We start from the raw sequence: 15,670 nt of genomic DNA, 5'->3' as shown, positions 1-15,670 counted from the left end.
CACTAGGTGCATTTATCAATGTAACAGTCGGGTGCATCTAATCGAACAAGTGTAAGAGTCATTAATATGCCAACAGTCGTGCACTAAGATGACCACACATTAGCTACATACGGGTTCGTTTATCACAGAGTTCCACCACGTATTCAGACCAACAACAGTGCTATACTCATACTGCGCCGCCTCATTCGTGTGTCTTTTTGGGGATGAATGCGTAGTCTACGGGCGTGAATGTTTGAGACGGCAATAGATGCGATTGTATCGTGTGGTCGCGCCGTCTGACTCCTGTGCTATACCTGGTGTAGTAGGCAAGATAGATGGTACAGCATTTGTATTTGTTATCTCGATTCACCCTTTTCAATATATCACTGTTCATGTGCACTTATCATCACCATACGTTACGTATCATACCGTTGTATATATGCCACGTTATCGAGTGAGCTTCTAAACCAAGTCTTATGAAATTTGTGAAATAAATGACAAGAACCTTAAATTGCCCTACTTATTTGCTTTTTGTTGCTCACTAATTGATATCTTAATGGAAATGCCACCTGGCCCCACGTATAATCGTTGAATGTGTAATAGGCACAACAGATACGTCACTCTACTGACACAGCATTGGTATACGTCACTCACTGCTCATCGTTGGCAGGTACTTCTCAGACTCGTCGAAGACAGTCACCGTGCCAGCAATCATACGAAGCGTCGATCTTGGATGCTGGTCGTCCGGCAGGTAGTGTGTTCTTACGTTGTATGCTGGTGCTGACTGGGCGGCTACTATGTAGAAGGCAGGCCCGCCGAGGCTCCGAGCGACTCGTCCAGGAGAGCGTCGAAGTCAAGCTCTCGCTGTAGTATTCGTTGTCTTGTGCGTAGATCGTTAGTCTCGCTGTGGCGATGGTGTACATCGCGCAGCAGATTTAGTTTGACCGCGTAGTTATACGGTGTGATGGTTGATTTCTACGAGTTGACAGAGTTAGCCGGTGGTCAGCTGAGATGTTAATGATGGTTCGGATGGCTATGACTCGTGCAACGTAGATGTAGTGGGTTAAACCGAATTTAGTCACGCAGATTATGTTGATCAGCCCTACGTCCGAGATTAAGTGACGTGCTTTACTGCCACAGAATTGAAAGTGAGAGTGAAGCGGACTGGTGCGCCTCGACGTAGAGCTGTCCGTTCTGGAGAGCGGCACTTCCGTGCGATTAAGCATCTCTTAATTATGTTAACATCGGGTGAAATTATGCAACCCGTTAATAACACTGTGTTTTTGTTGACATCTCACAGGTTGCACCCTTTCAGCGAAAAACACGCCATGAAGCGACATCAGTACTAAAGAGTTTGGCAAAACGATCAGCTCCGAGATACCTATAGGTGGAGAAGCCGCCTCCAGAGGTGACCTGGCAATCAATGGGCAGACAGTTATCCCTTCACTGAGAACGTCACTAAAACTACCGACAACGTAAAATCTTAATTAACAATTCACTGTCAGACTAGTTTATTCAATCCCAGATTAGTTACTCCGTTAACACAAATGGTATTCATGATAGCACATACTACAATTTCGTGAGCCGTAAAAATCAAGTGTTTTAGTTTAGCTTCTATGAATGCTATTTTAGTAAGAAGATATTTAGTCCTTTTACATTGTGATTTATTGCATGTGTTTGTTCATAATTCGATTTTTTGTTAGGTGGATTTTATCGCAGCTATACATGCGAGTTATCACACTGTGTAACATTTCTGTGACGGGTCGTATGTATATGCCCAGCACTATAAGTCGCGTGATGCTGTAATTGTATTCGTACATAGAGTCCTATTTTGTATACACGCCTCAGAAAGTCAGTATCGCAAATTCGCGCTATACGAGAATTTCAGCTCGGATAGAGGACAATATGACTTCAGTTCGTATGAGCGTTGTAATATGTCAGATATGCTTTTCTCAGCTCATGCGCGATCGAATCTATTGGCATCAAGATTGAATTTTCCTGCTCGCGATTAGCTACGCATTCGGAATATGAAATGTCAGGAGTTTAAACAGCATTCTTATTAATTAACTAATTAATTAACTTAATAAACTTTTTAAACGAACACCATGTGTCTTTACTACTCTATCAGCAGTGGGATTTGTATTCGAATTTCATTTTCTCGTTGCGTAATGCGGCTCTTGAATATTACGGATATCATGTTTATAGAGGCGTCTACCTCCACCGATAGAGAGCGCGCGACCCACCGCGCGTCGCAGCCACACCTACATCTAATGAGCGCGCGGCTGTGTATAAACAAACACGTAAAGATGGTTAGACACACACGACCACGTGATGAGTTATAGACATGTCGCCGAAACTCCTCAGCGCCATTGAACACTCGACTGTCGATTGTACTACAAGCCAGTCGGGGACGGGCAAAAGAGAAGCGAATCAATCAAGCGTCCGCTGATACACATCACAATAAGAACCGACTGGCAAGTTCTCGTGCGTCTGCTCTAAGCAGCTATCAACTTCCTCGCTTATCGAAGGAAACCGATAATAGAAACCCCGGCAGCTCCGAATCATTCGATTCGTTGGGGTGAAGTCGACTCGATCAATGCAGTAATCAAATAATTCGAGCTGAATCGAATCGATCTCGATGCGTGAATCGAATTTCGATGCATCGAACTCATTCGGGATCGCGCATCAATCATTTCGATTCAACGCATCGACATTCATGCATCAATATGCGCGCGAAAAACGTGAAATCCGAAAAACATGAAAGGGTAATTGTGAACCGAGCATGTCTCGCGTGAGAAACACGAAGCATCGGAAATAATGTTCTGCGAAATGGCACTTTGCGGTGAATACAAGGGACCGATAATGGAAGTTAGAATCAAATTCACGTGCCATCATTTATTGGAGACGCTTGAGACACAAATTCGGCTACTTCGAATTTCAGACATTGGACCGATTAGCGGCATCAGATACGGCGGCATATAGAAAGCAGAACGCTCGATTTATCAAGTTGAAATTTTTCGGCGCTATTTTTTTTTTGTCCGATTTAATATTGCAAACAGGAGAGTTTTTCCTGCTTTCAGGCGGTTCTAATTCGTAAGGGAAAACCGATTAGACTGAATTTTAGCAGAAAACTGACGTCAATTGGCACCATAAGTCTTCTTGGGTTTATCAATTGTTTGCGGTAAAGTTCTGACAACAAATAATGACTGTATTTTGACACCGACCCAGCCATTAAAGTACTGTTATTAACAACTCTCCAAAAGTAGTTTAACTTAACTACTTTTATTAGTTACTCTCAGTCATTAACAAATGGTCCTAGGGTCATGTCGCAGTGTCGGTCAAGAGGTCTAGTGAGTCAGGCTGGCCAAGTTGCGTCATCGCAGGCTCGTGAAGCGTCATCAAGCATATCACCCATCGTGCCTCGTCCTCTAATCGTTTTCCGAATTACGCACTTTCGTTTGAGTGTCATTAGCCAGCCGGGGTTAAAGGTTCAAAGCGTCAAGGTCAGTCGAAGGTCATGGTAATAGCTCACTGTGACTTTGTCATGAATTGTCCGAGTTCACCGTCGATGTTTGCGATCGGTCAAGCGTCACTTATCTGCGTCTCCTTCGTCGCGGATACGTCGGTCCAGCTGCATTCCATTACGAGCGGATGATCGCGTTAATCTCATCCGTCATCCGCATAGCACCAGGTATTGTCTGTTCTCCTGAGATGTCCTTCAGGCTTCCTGCCTGCCAGCGGAATGCGGGATGGGAGCGGAACATGAACGTAGAATGCTTGATAACGTGACTGACGAAGCGGTTTCGATGGCTGTAACATTACGGTAAAAGTGAAGTCCTCGAATGTATTGCGGATTGCGGTAATCGCGCACAGTTGCGAAGTTCGAGTCTGTTAAGCACTGACAGTGAAGGGGGATGATGGAGGCTGTCGAATCAATTTCAGGGCGCGATATGACGTTGCACAATTGTGGAAAGTCGTGTACATTCGGGACGTGGTAAGGGCGCGTAGTCTGTGACATGAATAAAGTGCTGGATTTTTCGAGTTACGGCAGGTCCGGAATTCACGATTCACGTGGTGGTGAGGTTGAAGACGGTGTAGCTGTATGAGGTGAGAGGCTGCGTAGTTGTGACTGTTTGCGAAGACGTGGTAGTTGTGTTGACTGAATATTTATTTTTGGTGATGCGGATAGTGTGGATGTGTCCGAAGGGTATTAGTTGAGGATGGCTGTGACGGTGGTTGAAAAGGTGCGTAGGTAGTGTGATAGTGAAGGGTATGATCGATGGGTTCAGTGATGAGGTGAAGGGTAGGTAGTGGTTTGGACAACTCGAGATTCTGATTGATGAGTGGTAGCGTGTGATGTGAAGTGATTGCGGTTGTTGGGCGTGGCTAAGATCCGTGCTGACGTGAAAGAGGGGTTTGGTCTCAGAGGTCGATGACGAGGAACGCTGGCGAGTCACGCAGGTTGAATGCGGTAGGTAGTGATTGTGAAGCCTGACTGCACGGATAGTGTAGATGTGTACGAAATACGACGGGGGTTGGTAAGCTGGTGACGTGAAGGGGTGGTAGTCGAGTGTGATGTGAATGAGGTGGTAGTGTGGAGGTTGAGCGGATAGTAGTGGACGTGAAGGGTGTTGCAAGTCGGGATGTGATGGAGTTGAGAGGGTGCGTAAGTGTGAATGTGGGCAAGGGTGGTAGTGTGAGGTGAAGGGTGGTAGTGTGAGGTGAAGGGTGGTAGTGTGACGTGAAGGGTGGTGCGAACTTCGAATTGAGGCATGGCTGTAGTGTGGACCGTGAAGGGTGGTTAGTGTGAGGGGGGAAGGGGTAGTAGTGTGACATGTTTGAATAAGGGGTGTAGTGTGATTTGAAAGTCGGATTGGTAGTGTGAGGTGAAGCGGCCAATAGACGATAAGAGTTTGTTAGAGTTGTATTGCTGACGTAACGCGAAGGGGGATAGCATGACAACAAGGGGGATGACGTGACATTGAGGGTGATAACGTGAGCAATAGTTCGCGGTATAACCCACGTGTGAGAGTCCACTAGATGATTCGAGTACGCCAGATAGACGAATGATGCATCATCGTAACAGATGATCCGCAATACTATCTCACGCTGCGAATGTATTGCGATTCACGCATCGACATGCATGCATCGAATCATTCGATTTCAGACGCATCAGAATGAATTTGATCGAATTATGAAACCAGAATTAACACACCATACCTGATTATTGCTACGTATTATTTGATTTTTTTTTCTTGCGAGGTCTTGCCGTGCGAACCACTTTGTCAGCGAGAGATAATACAGAGGGCGAAAGAAGTGTTGTATGTCGTACTAGTGATGGCAGGGTAGTGGTGGGGGAACTCTAGCATGACACTTACAGTGAAGAACGATTCTTGAACGGAAAAGGTCACAGCGCTAAAGTCGACCGTTTTGGGTGAGACAGAATGATATTAGCTATTGTAGCATTTGATCTTAGTTATGCCACCTCGTTTCGATAGGGTACTCATGTAATGCGATGGAAAACGTTAGATAGAGTAAGTCACGTATGAGTATTAATTAGTAAGAATAGATCTCCCAGATTTCCTTATTACTGTCACATTCTTCTCGTAATATGCATTGCGTTAATCGACTGTGCAGCTGAGCGTGACAGATAGATAGTGTGTTGAACTGAAATTGTGCCGATTAAACTAGGACACTCGCGACTGTATTCACAGCTTGCTAGGCAAACCTTCGAAAAGCTCATTAGAGACTCAGGAGAAACGAACATCGCGATAGGACCTACGCGACTTTTACTCTCACTGAGATCATGACTATTGTCATTTGCAATATTTTGTTCGAGACCACCAACAGAAAGCTGAGATCATCAATGGTCTGCCTGGCGCATGTGAAGTAATTTTTAATCAAAAAAGTACCTCACTTGTACCGCAACAGCAATCGTGATTTAAGAAGCGTTAGTGACGTTACGCCACTCCTGCAACATAGCTGGGCCGCGGCGTCGGGGATACGAACGAGACAAGTATCGAGTTCAAGTTCAAGAGTTCAGTGGCCTAGCTCGGCTGCATGTACACACAAGATTAACTACTGGTCTAGCTTGACCGATGTAGCAGCAACGTCCAAGTGGGGGGGGGGGAGTGGTCATCTGGCTCATACTGATAACTCATAATCTATAATGTAATATTTCTATGCCAACATTCCGCAGGGGGAAGCAGAAGGAGTGTGTCGTAGGCGGAGTGGGGGAATAAGTTATTGATTGGAGAAGCACTTGGAGTTGTTGTGCGTTATTGAGAGGATCATTGCTTCGGTGAGGCGATGAAGGTTATTGGAGTAGGTAGAAGGTTATTGTTGTGGTTGAAAATTCATTGTTGGTGGGTTGAAAGGTTATTGTTAGTAGGGTAGAAGGTTATTGTTGGTGGGTTGAAAATTTATTGTTGGTGGGTTGGAAGGTTACTGTTGTTGGGGGGGGGGCACGTAAGAGGGCGTCGGTATGTGGTTGACTGATATAATGTTATGTATGTTTCCGGTAACTGAAATTCGCCGTAATATCTTTTACGTTAATCATCTTTGTTTGTCGCCACAATACTGTTTTATTATATTTCCATAGAGATATCACTGCTTTACGTGTATATACGCACAGGCATATGTATACATAGTCCTGTTTTTATTCATCAAAACATAAACATAATTAAATCATATTTCTAACTGCCATGTTTTCGCACAGGTTACAAAGTTGACACCTAAAGCTGAATACAACTTCAGAGTGAAGGCAGTCAACAGGATAGGCGAATCTGATGCTTTGCAGACCAGGCAGGCAACCATAGCCAAGAATCCATTCGGTAAGAACAAAAAGAACGAGGAGGCGAGATGCATGGAGAGGATGAACAAAGAAGTTAGAGGCGGGGTGGTAGTAAAAGCGAAAGCGGGCGATGAAATGGGTGCTCCCGCGATGAAGAACTAGACCGGAAGAGTGAAGAAGAAAAATCGAAAACGAGAAATATATATAAGCGAAAGAGAGAGAGAGAGAGAGAGAGAGAGAGAGAGAGGGAGAGAGAGAGCGAGAGAGACAGATGGTTAAAGTGATTGCGAGATTGCGAAACGCTGAATAAGCATGAGAGTGAAAGAGAAATGGAAACAATGGGGTAACGCGTAGATAGCGATAGGGTAAGAAAGAAAGATGGAGGGGGAAGGGAGTCAGTGATTGCGAAAAAGTGGTAATAGACGTGTTTGATCATGCATAGATAATTAAAACGGTAATGGCATAACTAGTAACTAACGTTGATTGGTAAATCGCTATAGGTATCTGTATTTTGCTTATGTAGTCCGTGTATATTACGTGTGTACGTCAGTAAACGAATCCGTGTGATTCTAGACGAGCCAGATAAACCGAGCGCACCCGAAGTCGTTGACTGGGATGTGGACTTCGTCAAACTCAGCTGGAAACCACCTACACGAGATGGTGGCTCGCCTATCGTAGGCTACGTCATCGTTCGGAAGGACAAGTACAGGTAGTTATAATTTACTTTTATTAGTAGTATTTATTATAATATATATATATTTTATATTTTATTATGGTAGTTATTTTTTAGTATAGTAAAACACGATATAGCTAGGGCGTTTCTACGCCGTTATTCTTCTTGCTATAATGGACTGAAACTGAGAATATTCTGTCTTCAGTATCGGATGGACTAAAGTCACAGAGGTGCCAGCACCTGAGACAATGGCGACCATCAGCCACCTGAAAGACAACATGGAGTATCAATTCAGGATAATCGCTGTCAACAAGGCTGGGCCAAGCGAGCCTAGTGACCCATCGCGCCAGATCAGCTGCAAGTCTCGATATGGTAGGTGTAGTCACGGTCGCATAGTCTTAATATATACAATAATCCCTTTATAGATCAGAATTGAAAACTGTAAACGGTTATATGTTGTGTCTAAGACAGGCAGTAGACAAATCCATTTTTAACGGTTCTCGTGTGGGTGAACTTTGCCGACAGCGTGACCTCCTTGCCGACCTTGACACGCACGTCGCTCAGGCTCTTGACCTCGATTTTCGGCGCGACTAGAGAGACGTTAACATGAAGTTATGCGACAGTCAACAGAGTTACGCATGAATATATATATATGTATATATAAGGTGAAAAAACAACGACCGTAATTACTAGTGATTAACGTGTATCATCTTTGATCTCAATTGATATGTAAACAACTGCAGGCGAGCCGGCACCGGACGTCACGTGGTCGTTCAACCACTTCCCTCTGAGCAGCGATCACGCGAGCGAGCGCAGTCGCACGGACGCGAGCGCCGACCTGCGCATCAGGCGAGCGGAGCGCAGCGATGCCGGTGTCTACACGATCACGGTGAAGAACGACACGGGAACGGACTCCGCCAGCGCCTCCGTCATCGTCGTCGGTAGGTGGCGCGACGGTCGCTAGAACGCACAGTCCTTATGCCTCGTGTGTTGCGTTCGCATTAGAAAGATATGCGCGCGCGCCCGTGCGTGCGGGGGTGCGTGTGTGTGTGTGTGTGTGTGTGCGTCTGTACGGATGTGTGTAATATGTTTGCGTATGCGCGTTGTATGTTATTTACTATATATATATACTATATACTATAGTATAATACTATTATATAATTATATACTATTATATATATAATAATAATAGTATATACTTATATAACAGCAGGGCTACTTACTATACGTTCTCGAGGATCTGCACTCAAGTGAACTGCTAATGACTTATTATTTGAACTCAGGCAAACCCTCTACACCTGAGGGCCCACTAGATATCACCGATGTGACGAAGAGCTCAGTCAACCTACGTTGGCGCCTCCAGCGGACAGTGGTGGCATGGAACTATCATACTACTCGTGGAGAAACAGGTACCATCGCAATATTTTTACACATTAAAATTTTTTAATGCAATTAACACAAACAGCAAGCGCTTAATATATAAAAACAATAAAGCATATAATACTAGAGCACTCGGAGAGCACAGACCTCGCGCAAGGCAGCCTAATTCTTCCTGTGAAATGTGCTAAGCTCCACTCCTCACACAATTAATTACAGTGGAAAAATTAATTTAATTAATTAAGTAATTAATTAATTAATTGGATCCGGATCACCACCAAATGTAATCAATTCTAAGTTACCCCATTTCTGACTATCCTGAAAATTTTCTTAATTAATTAATAGTTAATTAATTAATGGATCCGGATCACCACCAAAATGTAATCAATTCTAAGTTACCCATTTCTGAACTATCCTGAAATTTTATTAATTAATGAATGAATTAATTAATTGGATCCAGATCACCACCAAAATCTCATCAATTCTAAGTAAGCCCATTTCTGACGTATCCTGAAAATTTTATGACAATCCGTCCATAACTTTTTCAGTTAGTCTGGTACACAAACCCACAAACCCACAAACCCACAAACCCACAAACCCACAACACAACAAAACAAAACAGTCAAACACACGCCGTGAAAACAATAAACTGGTAATATATAAAAGCAATACAAGCAACATGTTATCTAAACATAACTGAACGTGAGACTCCTCTATAGAGAGTTACGTTTATATTGTGAGCTCCCTTTGCATTATAGCGAAACACGTTAATGTGCCTCATCATACCTCAATACATATGTTACCTACTGTTGCCAAATTTAACATTTTGTTTGTCTGCTCACAGGACCTCGTCCGTGGCACATGGACCGAGGCCGGCAGGGGAAACTCTTGCCAGCTGAAGGTGGGGAAGCTCGATAACAACAAGGAGTACCTGTTCCGCGTGAGGGCTGTCAACTCAGAGGGAGAGTCGGAGCCGCTGGTGGCGAAGGCTCCGATCCTAGCCAAGAACCCATACGGTACTCGCCCGCGTGCCTACGCAGTTCGTATAGCGCCCTCCCTGCAACCGCTGTCAAACGTTTTTAGGCAGCTTCAGTGCGGTATTTTATTAGCGATGGCAAACGCTCCTATTGAAGTCATTTCTTTTGGGTAACTGGAAATAGTTCATAGGAATTTCTGTTTAATAGGTATATTACGTGAAACTGAATGCATCGTAGTAAATGGCTTTACGCAGCCCACAACATTGCGAAGTTTGCGTGTACCTATAGCGTCAATGAAGTTGGCGTCTATCTATATATCGTCACTAAAGTGAGGCGTATGATTACGTGCGCCACAGTCGACACTTCACGCTACAAAGATTTCATTCACGTGCACGTATGAGCTTCAGTGTGAGAGTGGTTGTTACCACCTGCTAGCTAACATATTTTCTGTGCTTCTAGACGAGCCGGATCCACCGGGCGCTCCTGAGATCGTAGACTGGGGTGCTAACCACGCCGACCTCAAGTGGACACCTCCCAAGCACGACGGAGGCACGCCTCTCACCGGCTACAGCGTGGAGAAGAAAGGTACGCTTGTTGTAAACGCTTGCTAGATGTGGGGATGTGAACTCTAAGGAAACGCAGGTTATGCACAAGCGCATGTATTGTCGTAACAGTTACCCGTGGAGATACAGGCACAGAGTGCAACCACGCTGTCAGATTTTTATATTTTGGTCCTCTAGTAAGAAATTAATAGCGCAGCCTGGCCAACTAAGCACTGATTTGGGTAATTAAACATTGTGAGGGTTTCCTACCTTTAAACCTCTCCCTCGTTGGTGCACATGAACTCTGATACGTGGCCACGGAGTCACCTGCCTACAATCAACCATGTCAACCTTGGCGATATTGTTTCGCGTGTAGATAAATACAGCGCCGGATGGAACAAGTCTCTCGACACTCCTCCGTCGCACACACACGGCACCGTGCGCGGGCTGAGAGAGAACCTAGAGTATCAGTTCCGTGTAAAGGCCGTCAACATCGCTGGACCAAGTGCTCCGAGCGAGTCAACGCGCACCCTGGTGGCCAAGCCCCGATACCGTACGCTGATATATAACCGCATATATAGATGGTCATTAGAATAGGTCTTATATAGAACATTGTCAACGATCTAGAGTTTTTGTGATAACAGAATGAAGTTAATATTAATAAATTATTTTATAGATGTAGTATTAATAAGAACTACAGTTTTTGTAATCGGCTATTATTATTACTTTGTGTGCTATGTTGTTGTTGTTGTTGTTGTTGTTTGTGCGTGCGTGCGTGCGTGCGTGTGTGTATAATATAGGATGTAGATGGATCACCTACGTAAAAAGCCATGACATAGAATCTCGTACCGGTGCGCGTTCGCTGACGCGTGAATCGATCGATGTTTTAATTAACCGCTGCGTTTCACTGCGTGCAGTCGCGCCGTCGATCGAGCGCGGTGCGATGCGCAGCATCAAGCTGAAGGTCGGACAGCCGTTCACGCTGTCGGTGCCGTACGCCGCCGAGCCCGAGCCCGAGGTGACATGGAGCAGGGACGGAGAGACGGTCGCCGCCTCGGACACGGTCAGCGTCATGCAGGTGACCAACTCGGCCTCGCTGCAGAATACGAGCGCCCGCAGGACGGACTCCGGCACGTACACGGTGGCTCTGGTCAACAGCAGCGGTCGCGAGACGGCGTCTGCGACCGTCACGGTGACAGGTAGGCGCGAACACTGATGTACATATAACCATATATATAATATAGGGTTATACATAGATCAGTAGCCCCGATGCGGACACACGTCTATATATACGGACGTTGTTATGTTATTCACCGCCTAAAATACCGATGAAGAGCACGTACGCAACGTTGATACGTATATAAAATAACACTTTAAAATTAAATATTTATATATAAAATAAAAATTGTTCATGCCATTGAATTTTTTAAATTATTGAATACATTTTGAATATATTTTAAATATTTAATTACTAATCTTTCATATATCAACAATTATCATTGAACTATTAAAATAGTCCATTCGATCGTTCACTCAGTAGAAGTTGATCGTGTCGGTTGCGTTTAACTGTAACATTTCCGTGAGCGCATCTAGCTAAAGTAGGTTAGGTAAAGTTAGTAAGTAGTTTGGTAATAGGTTTATCACTTTAATTAATGTTGCAGATCGACCTAGCAAGCCCATAGCACCGCTGGTCGTCTCTGACGTCACCAAGGAAACTGTTGTTCTCTCTTGGAAAGCGCCGGAAGACGATGGCGGCGAACCAATCACGTGAGTCTGTTGTTCTTTTGTAAAAAAGCGAGGATTAGAGCTATGTGTGCTTGGTATCCGGTGTGTATTGGCTTGGTCGTCATATTGTGACCTGGAACGGAACTTAGCGCGGCCCGATCATAGATAATGCCTGTGCGCGTGCGTGCGTGCGTGCGTATGCGTGTGTGTGAGCGTGCGTGCGTGCGTATATGAATATATATATATCAATGTCTGTAACCATTCCCTGCCTCCGCAGTGCATACACGGTCGAGATAAAGGACACGAAGAAGTCTAGCTGGACAACGGTCAGCAAGACGGTCAGCACCACCACCTACCAGGTGACCCGACTGACGGAGAAAGCTCAGTACGACTTCCGGGTCACGGCCGAGAACATTTGTGGGTTGAGCGAACCCCTCACCACCACAGAACCAATGCTCGTGAAAAACCCATTCGGTAAGACACCAGTATTAGTAATATAAGTATTAGGCTTTTAGAAATATTAGTATTTAAAAAATGTATACACTCATGTTGTAACTATATTTGAAAACATGTAGTACACATAAATCTGTATACTGTTTATCGTGAATTTACACCGGAGTCGTGAACTCTTCTAGACGAACCCCAGAAACCGGGAAGACCTTCCATCAAAGAGGCTGACACGAATCGAATGGATATCGTATGGACGCCACCTTCCAGCGATGGAGGAAGCCCCATCACCGGCTACAGCGTGGAGAGAAAGGACGCCCACAGCGTTCGATGGGTTAACGTCACAAGACATCCTATTAAGGTAATAGCACTATAACGTATAAATAATATATTAATTATATTGTAATAAAAAAAAACTTTCTTCATTAATTAATAAAGATATTTAATTATTATAATTTTTATTATTATATTTATTAAAAAATAATTATCAATTTATAATTATTAAAATCAATTAGAACAAAAGGAGATTTCAAACGGATTTCCTAATTAAACACAAGTTATTAGACCAGCTTCACCTCTCATATGAATGCCCTTATATCAAGTAATTCGCATGTATATAAGGAATTACTCTTCCTACGCCATGACAACAATTTGGCTTAACTCGAAGCCTGGGTTTCTGATGCACTTGGTACAGGAGCTGGAGTTCTCGGACACTAGCGTGAAGGAGGGAGCGGAGTATCAATACAGGATTATAGCTATCAACGCTGCTGGTCCCAGCCAGCCGAGCAGCCCGTCTCACACGGGCGTTGCTAAGCCACCTTACGGTAAAGAGTCTCCGTAAATAGCCATGGAAATCATATACAATCGTGTGGCTTTCCGCTAAACTTTAGCAATTTGATCAAAAATGAATCTGAAAAATCAAATAAAAATAAACCCCTTCACAAACACGCATAATATATATGGTGCTGTCCTGTTGTGTGATGTGGTGCGCCGTGCGTGCGTGCGTGCGCGTGCGTGCGTGCGTTCGCGTGCGTGCGTGCGTGCGTGCGTGCGTGCGTGCGTGCGTGCGTGCGTGAGTGTGTGTGTGTATATATATATATATACTGGGTGTGTTTTTCAGTTGCACCAGGTCAACCTGGCACCCCACTGATAGACTTTGTGGATGAAAGTCACGTGGAGATAAGTTGGAAAGCACCTAGAGATGATGGTGGCGCCCCCATCCTAAACTACCTGGTGGAAGGCAAAGAAAGGTAAGCCAATTTAGTTTTATACGATTCACCCTTTTGCAATATATCACTGTTCATGTGACTATATCACCATACGTTACGTTATACCCGTTGTTATATGCCACAGTTATCGAGTGATGGTTTAAACAATTCTTATGAATTTGTGAAATAAATGACAAGAACTTAAATTGCTATTATTTGCCTTTTGTTGCTCACTCATGATATCTAATGGAATGCCACCGCCCCACGTATAATCGTGAATGTGTAATAGACTACATATACGTACACTCTACTGACACAGCATTGGTATACGTCACTCACTGCTCATCCGTTGCAGGTACGTCTCATACTGGTCGAAGATGCTCAACGTGCCAGCAGATCATACGAAGGCGTCCATCTTGGATGTGGTCGTTGGCAGATCGTACGTGTATCGCGTGACGGCCGTCAACAAGGCAGGGCCCGGAGCTCCGAGCGACTCGTCCGAGAGCGTCGAAGTCAAGCCTAAATTCCGTAAGTTGACCCGAGTTACGTCGCGAGATTTAGTTGACCGGAGTTACGTAACAGGATTAAGTTGACAGAGTTACGTCAGGAGATTAAGCTGATTTGAGTTACGGCACTAGATTAGGTTGAACCGAATTACGTCACGAGATTATGTTGATCAGCGCTACGTCACGAGATTAAGTTGACCGTGGTTACTGCACGAGAAGTGAAAGTGAGAGTGAAGCGTGGTTGCGCTCGAGCGTAGAGCTGTCCTGTCTGGCATGAGCTGCACTTCGTGCGCATGTAAGCGATCGCTTAATTTGTAACATCGGGTGATATATGCAACGTTAATAACACTGCTGCTTTTGTTGACATCTCACAGTTGCACCCTTCATCAACAAACACGCCATGAGCGACATCAGACTAAAGGTTGGCAAGACGATTCAGTTCGAAGTACCTATAGGTGGAGAGCCGCCTCCAGAGGTGACCTGGTCCATCAATGGGCAGACAGTTAGCCCTTCACTGAGAACGTCCGTAAAAACTACCGACAAGGTAAAATGTTAATTAACAATTACTGTAGTCTAGTTTCTATTCAACCCAGATTTACTGTTACTCGTTAACACAAATGGTAGCATGATAGTACATACTACAAATTTCGCGAGTCCGTAAAGTCAAGTGTTTTAGTTTAGGTTCTATGTGTCTATTTTAGTTAGAATGATCATAGTCCTTTTACATTGCTGATTAGGCTACTGGTATTTATTTGATTTTTTTTTCTTGCAGTCTACGACCTTTGTCACGAAACTGGCAGAGAGAGCAGACAGTGGGGCGTATACACTTACAGTGAAGAACGATTCTGGAACGGAAAGTCACAGCGCTAAGGTCACCGTTTTGGGTGAGACAGAATTGATTAGACTATTGTAGATTTGATCGTAGTTATGCACACTGTTCATAGTATATTCATGTTAATGTTAAAATGTTAAGATCTATGTATAATGCCCCGCGCATCTACGTAAGTGCGTTACACTGGCACTGAGCTTACGTAAATGGTGAAAATGCCGATTTAACTAGGACACTTCTCACTTTTCACATCTCAGGCAAACCGTCGAAGCCTCAGGGTCCGCTAGACGTCTGCGATGTTACTCCCGAGACGGTAATGTTGCTATGGAGACCACCCGAGGATAATGGTGGCACTAAGATCAAAAACTACCTCGTGGAGAAGTGTGACGTTGCACGCGGCCACTGGCAGCGGGTCGGGGATACGAACGAGTGTACGATCCAGGTAAGGTCGTTGTCGCTAGGTGGTAGGTTATTGTTGAGGGAAGGTTATTGTTGGTTGGTTGAAAATTCATTGTTGGTGGGTTGAAAGGTTATTGTTAGTAGGGTAGAAGGTTATTGTTGGTGGGTTGAAAATTCATTGTTGGTGGGTTGAAAGGTTATTGTTAGTAGGGTAG

General features: G+C 44.4%; 1 protein-coding gene across 1 annotated transcript in view; it reads left to right on the top strand.

Annotated features, from left to right (window-relative positions):
• LOC106813160 (titin-like) overlaps window positions 1–15,670 on the top strand; it is a 180,648-nt gene that overhangs the window by 113,062 nt on the left and 51,916 nt on the right. Inside the window, exons 163-180 of the mRNA XM_014817590.1 lie at window positions 6,698–6,812; window positions 7,346–7,481; window positions 7,651–7,817; window positions 8,189–8,386; window positions 8,729–8,817; window positions 9,667–9,838; window positions 10,259–10,384; window positions 10,718–10,894; window positions 11,259–11,540; window positions 12,003–12,108; window positions 12,344–12,540; window positions 12,702–12,874; window positions 13,208–13,337; window positions 13,634–13,763; window positions 14,077–14,249; window positions 14,602–14,771; window positions 15,000–15,111; window positions 15,314–15,498. Of these exons, the coding sequence (XP_014673076.1) occupies window positions 6,698–6,812; window positions 7,346–7,481; window positions 7,651–7,817; window positions 8,189–8,386; window positions 8,729–8,817; window positions 9,667–9,838; window positions 10,259–10,384; window positions 10,718–10,894; window positions 11,259–11,540; window positions 12,003–12,108; window positions 12,344–12,540; window positions 12,702–12,874; window positions 13,208–13,337; window positions 13,634–13,763; window positions 14,077–14,249; window positions 14,602–14,771; window positions 15,000–15,111; window positions 15,314–15,498 (2,838 nt within the window). The remainder of the gene's footprint in view (window positions 1–6,697; window positions 6,813–7,345; window positions 7,482–7,650; window positions 7,818–8,188; window positions 8,387–8,728; window positions 8,818–9,666; window positions 9,839–10,258; window positions 10,385–10,717; window positions 10,895–11,258; window positions 11,541–12,002; window positions 12,109–12,343; window positions 12,541–12,701; window positions 12,875–13,207; window positions 13,338–13,633; window positions 13,764–14,076; window positions 14,250–14,601; window positions 14,772–14,999; window positions 15,112–15,313; window positions 15,499–15,670) is intronic.

Source organism: Priapulus caudatus, unplaced genomic scaffold (genome assembly GCF_000485595.1).
Source record: "Priapulus caudatus unplaced genomic scaffold, Priapulus_caudatus-5.0.1 Scaffold0, whole genome shotgun sequence".
NCBI classification, from domain to species: Eukaryota; Metazoa; Priapulida; class Priapulimorpha; order Priapulimorphida; family Priapulidae; genus Priapulus; species Priapulus caudatus.
This window is presented reverse-complemented; position numbering and strand designations above follow the sequence as displayed.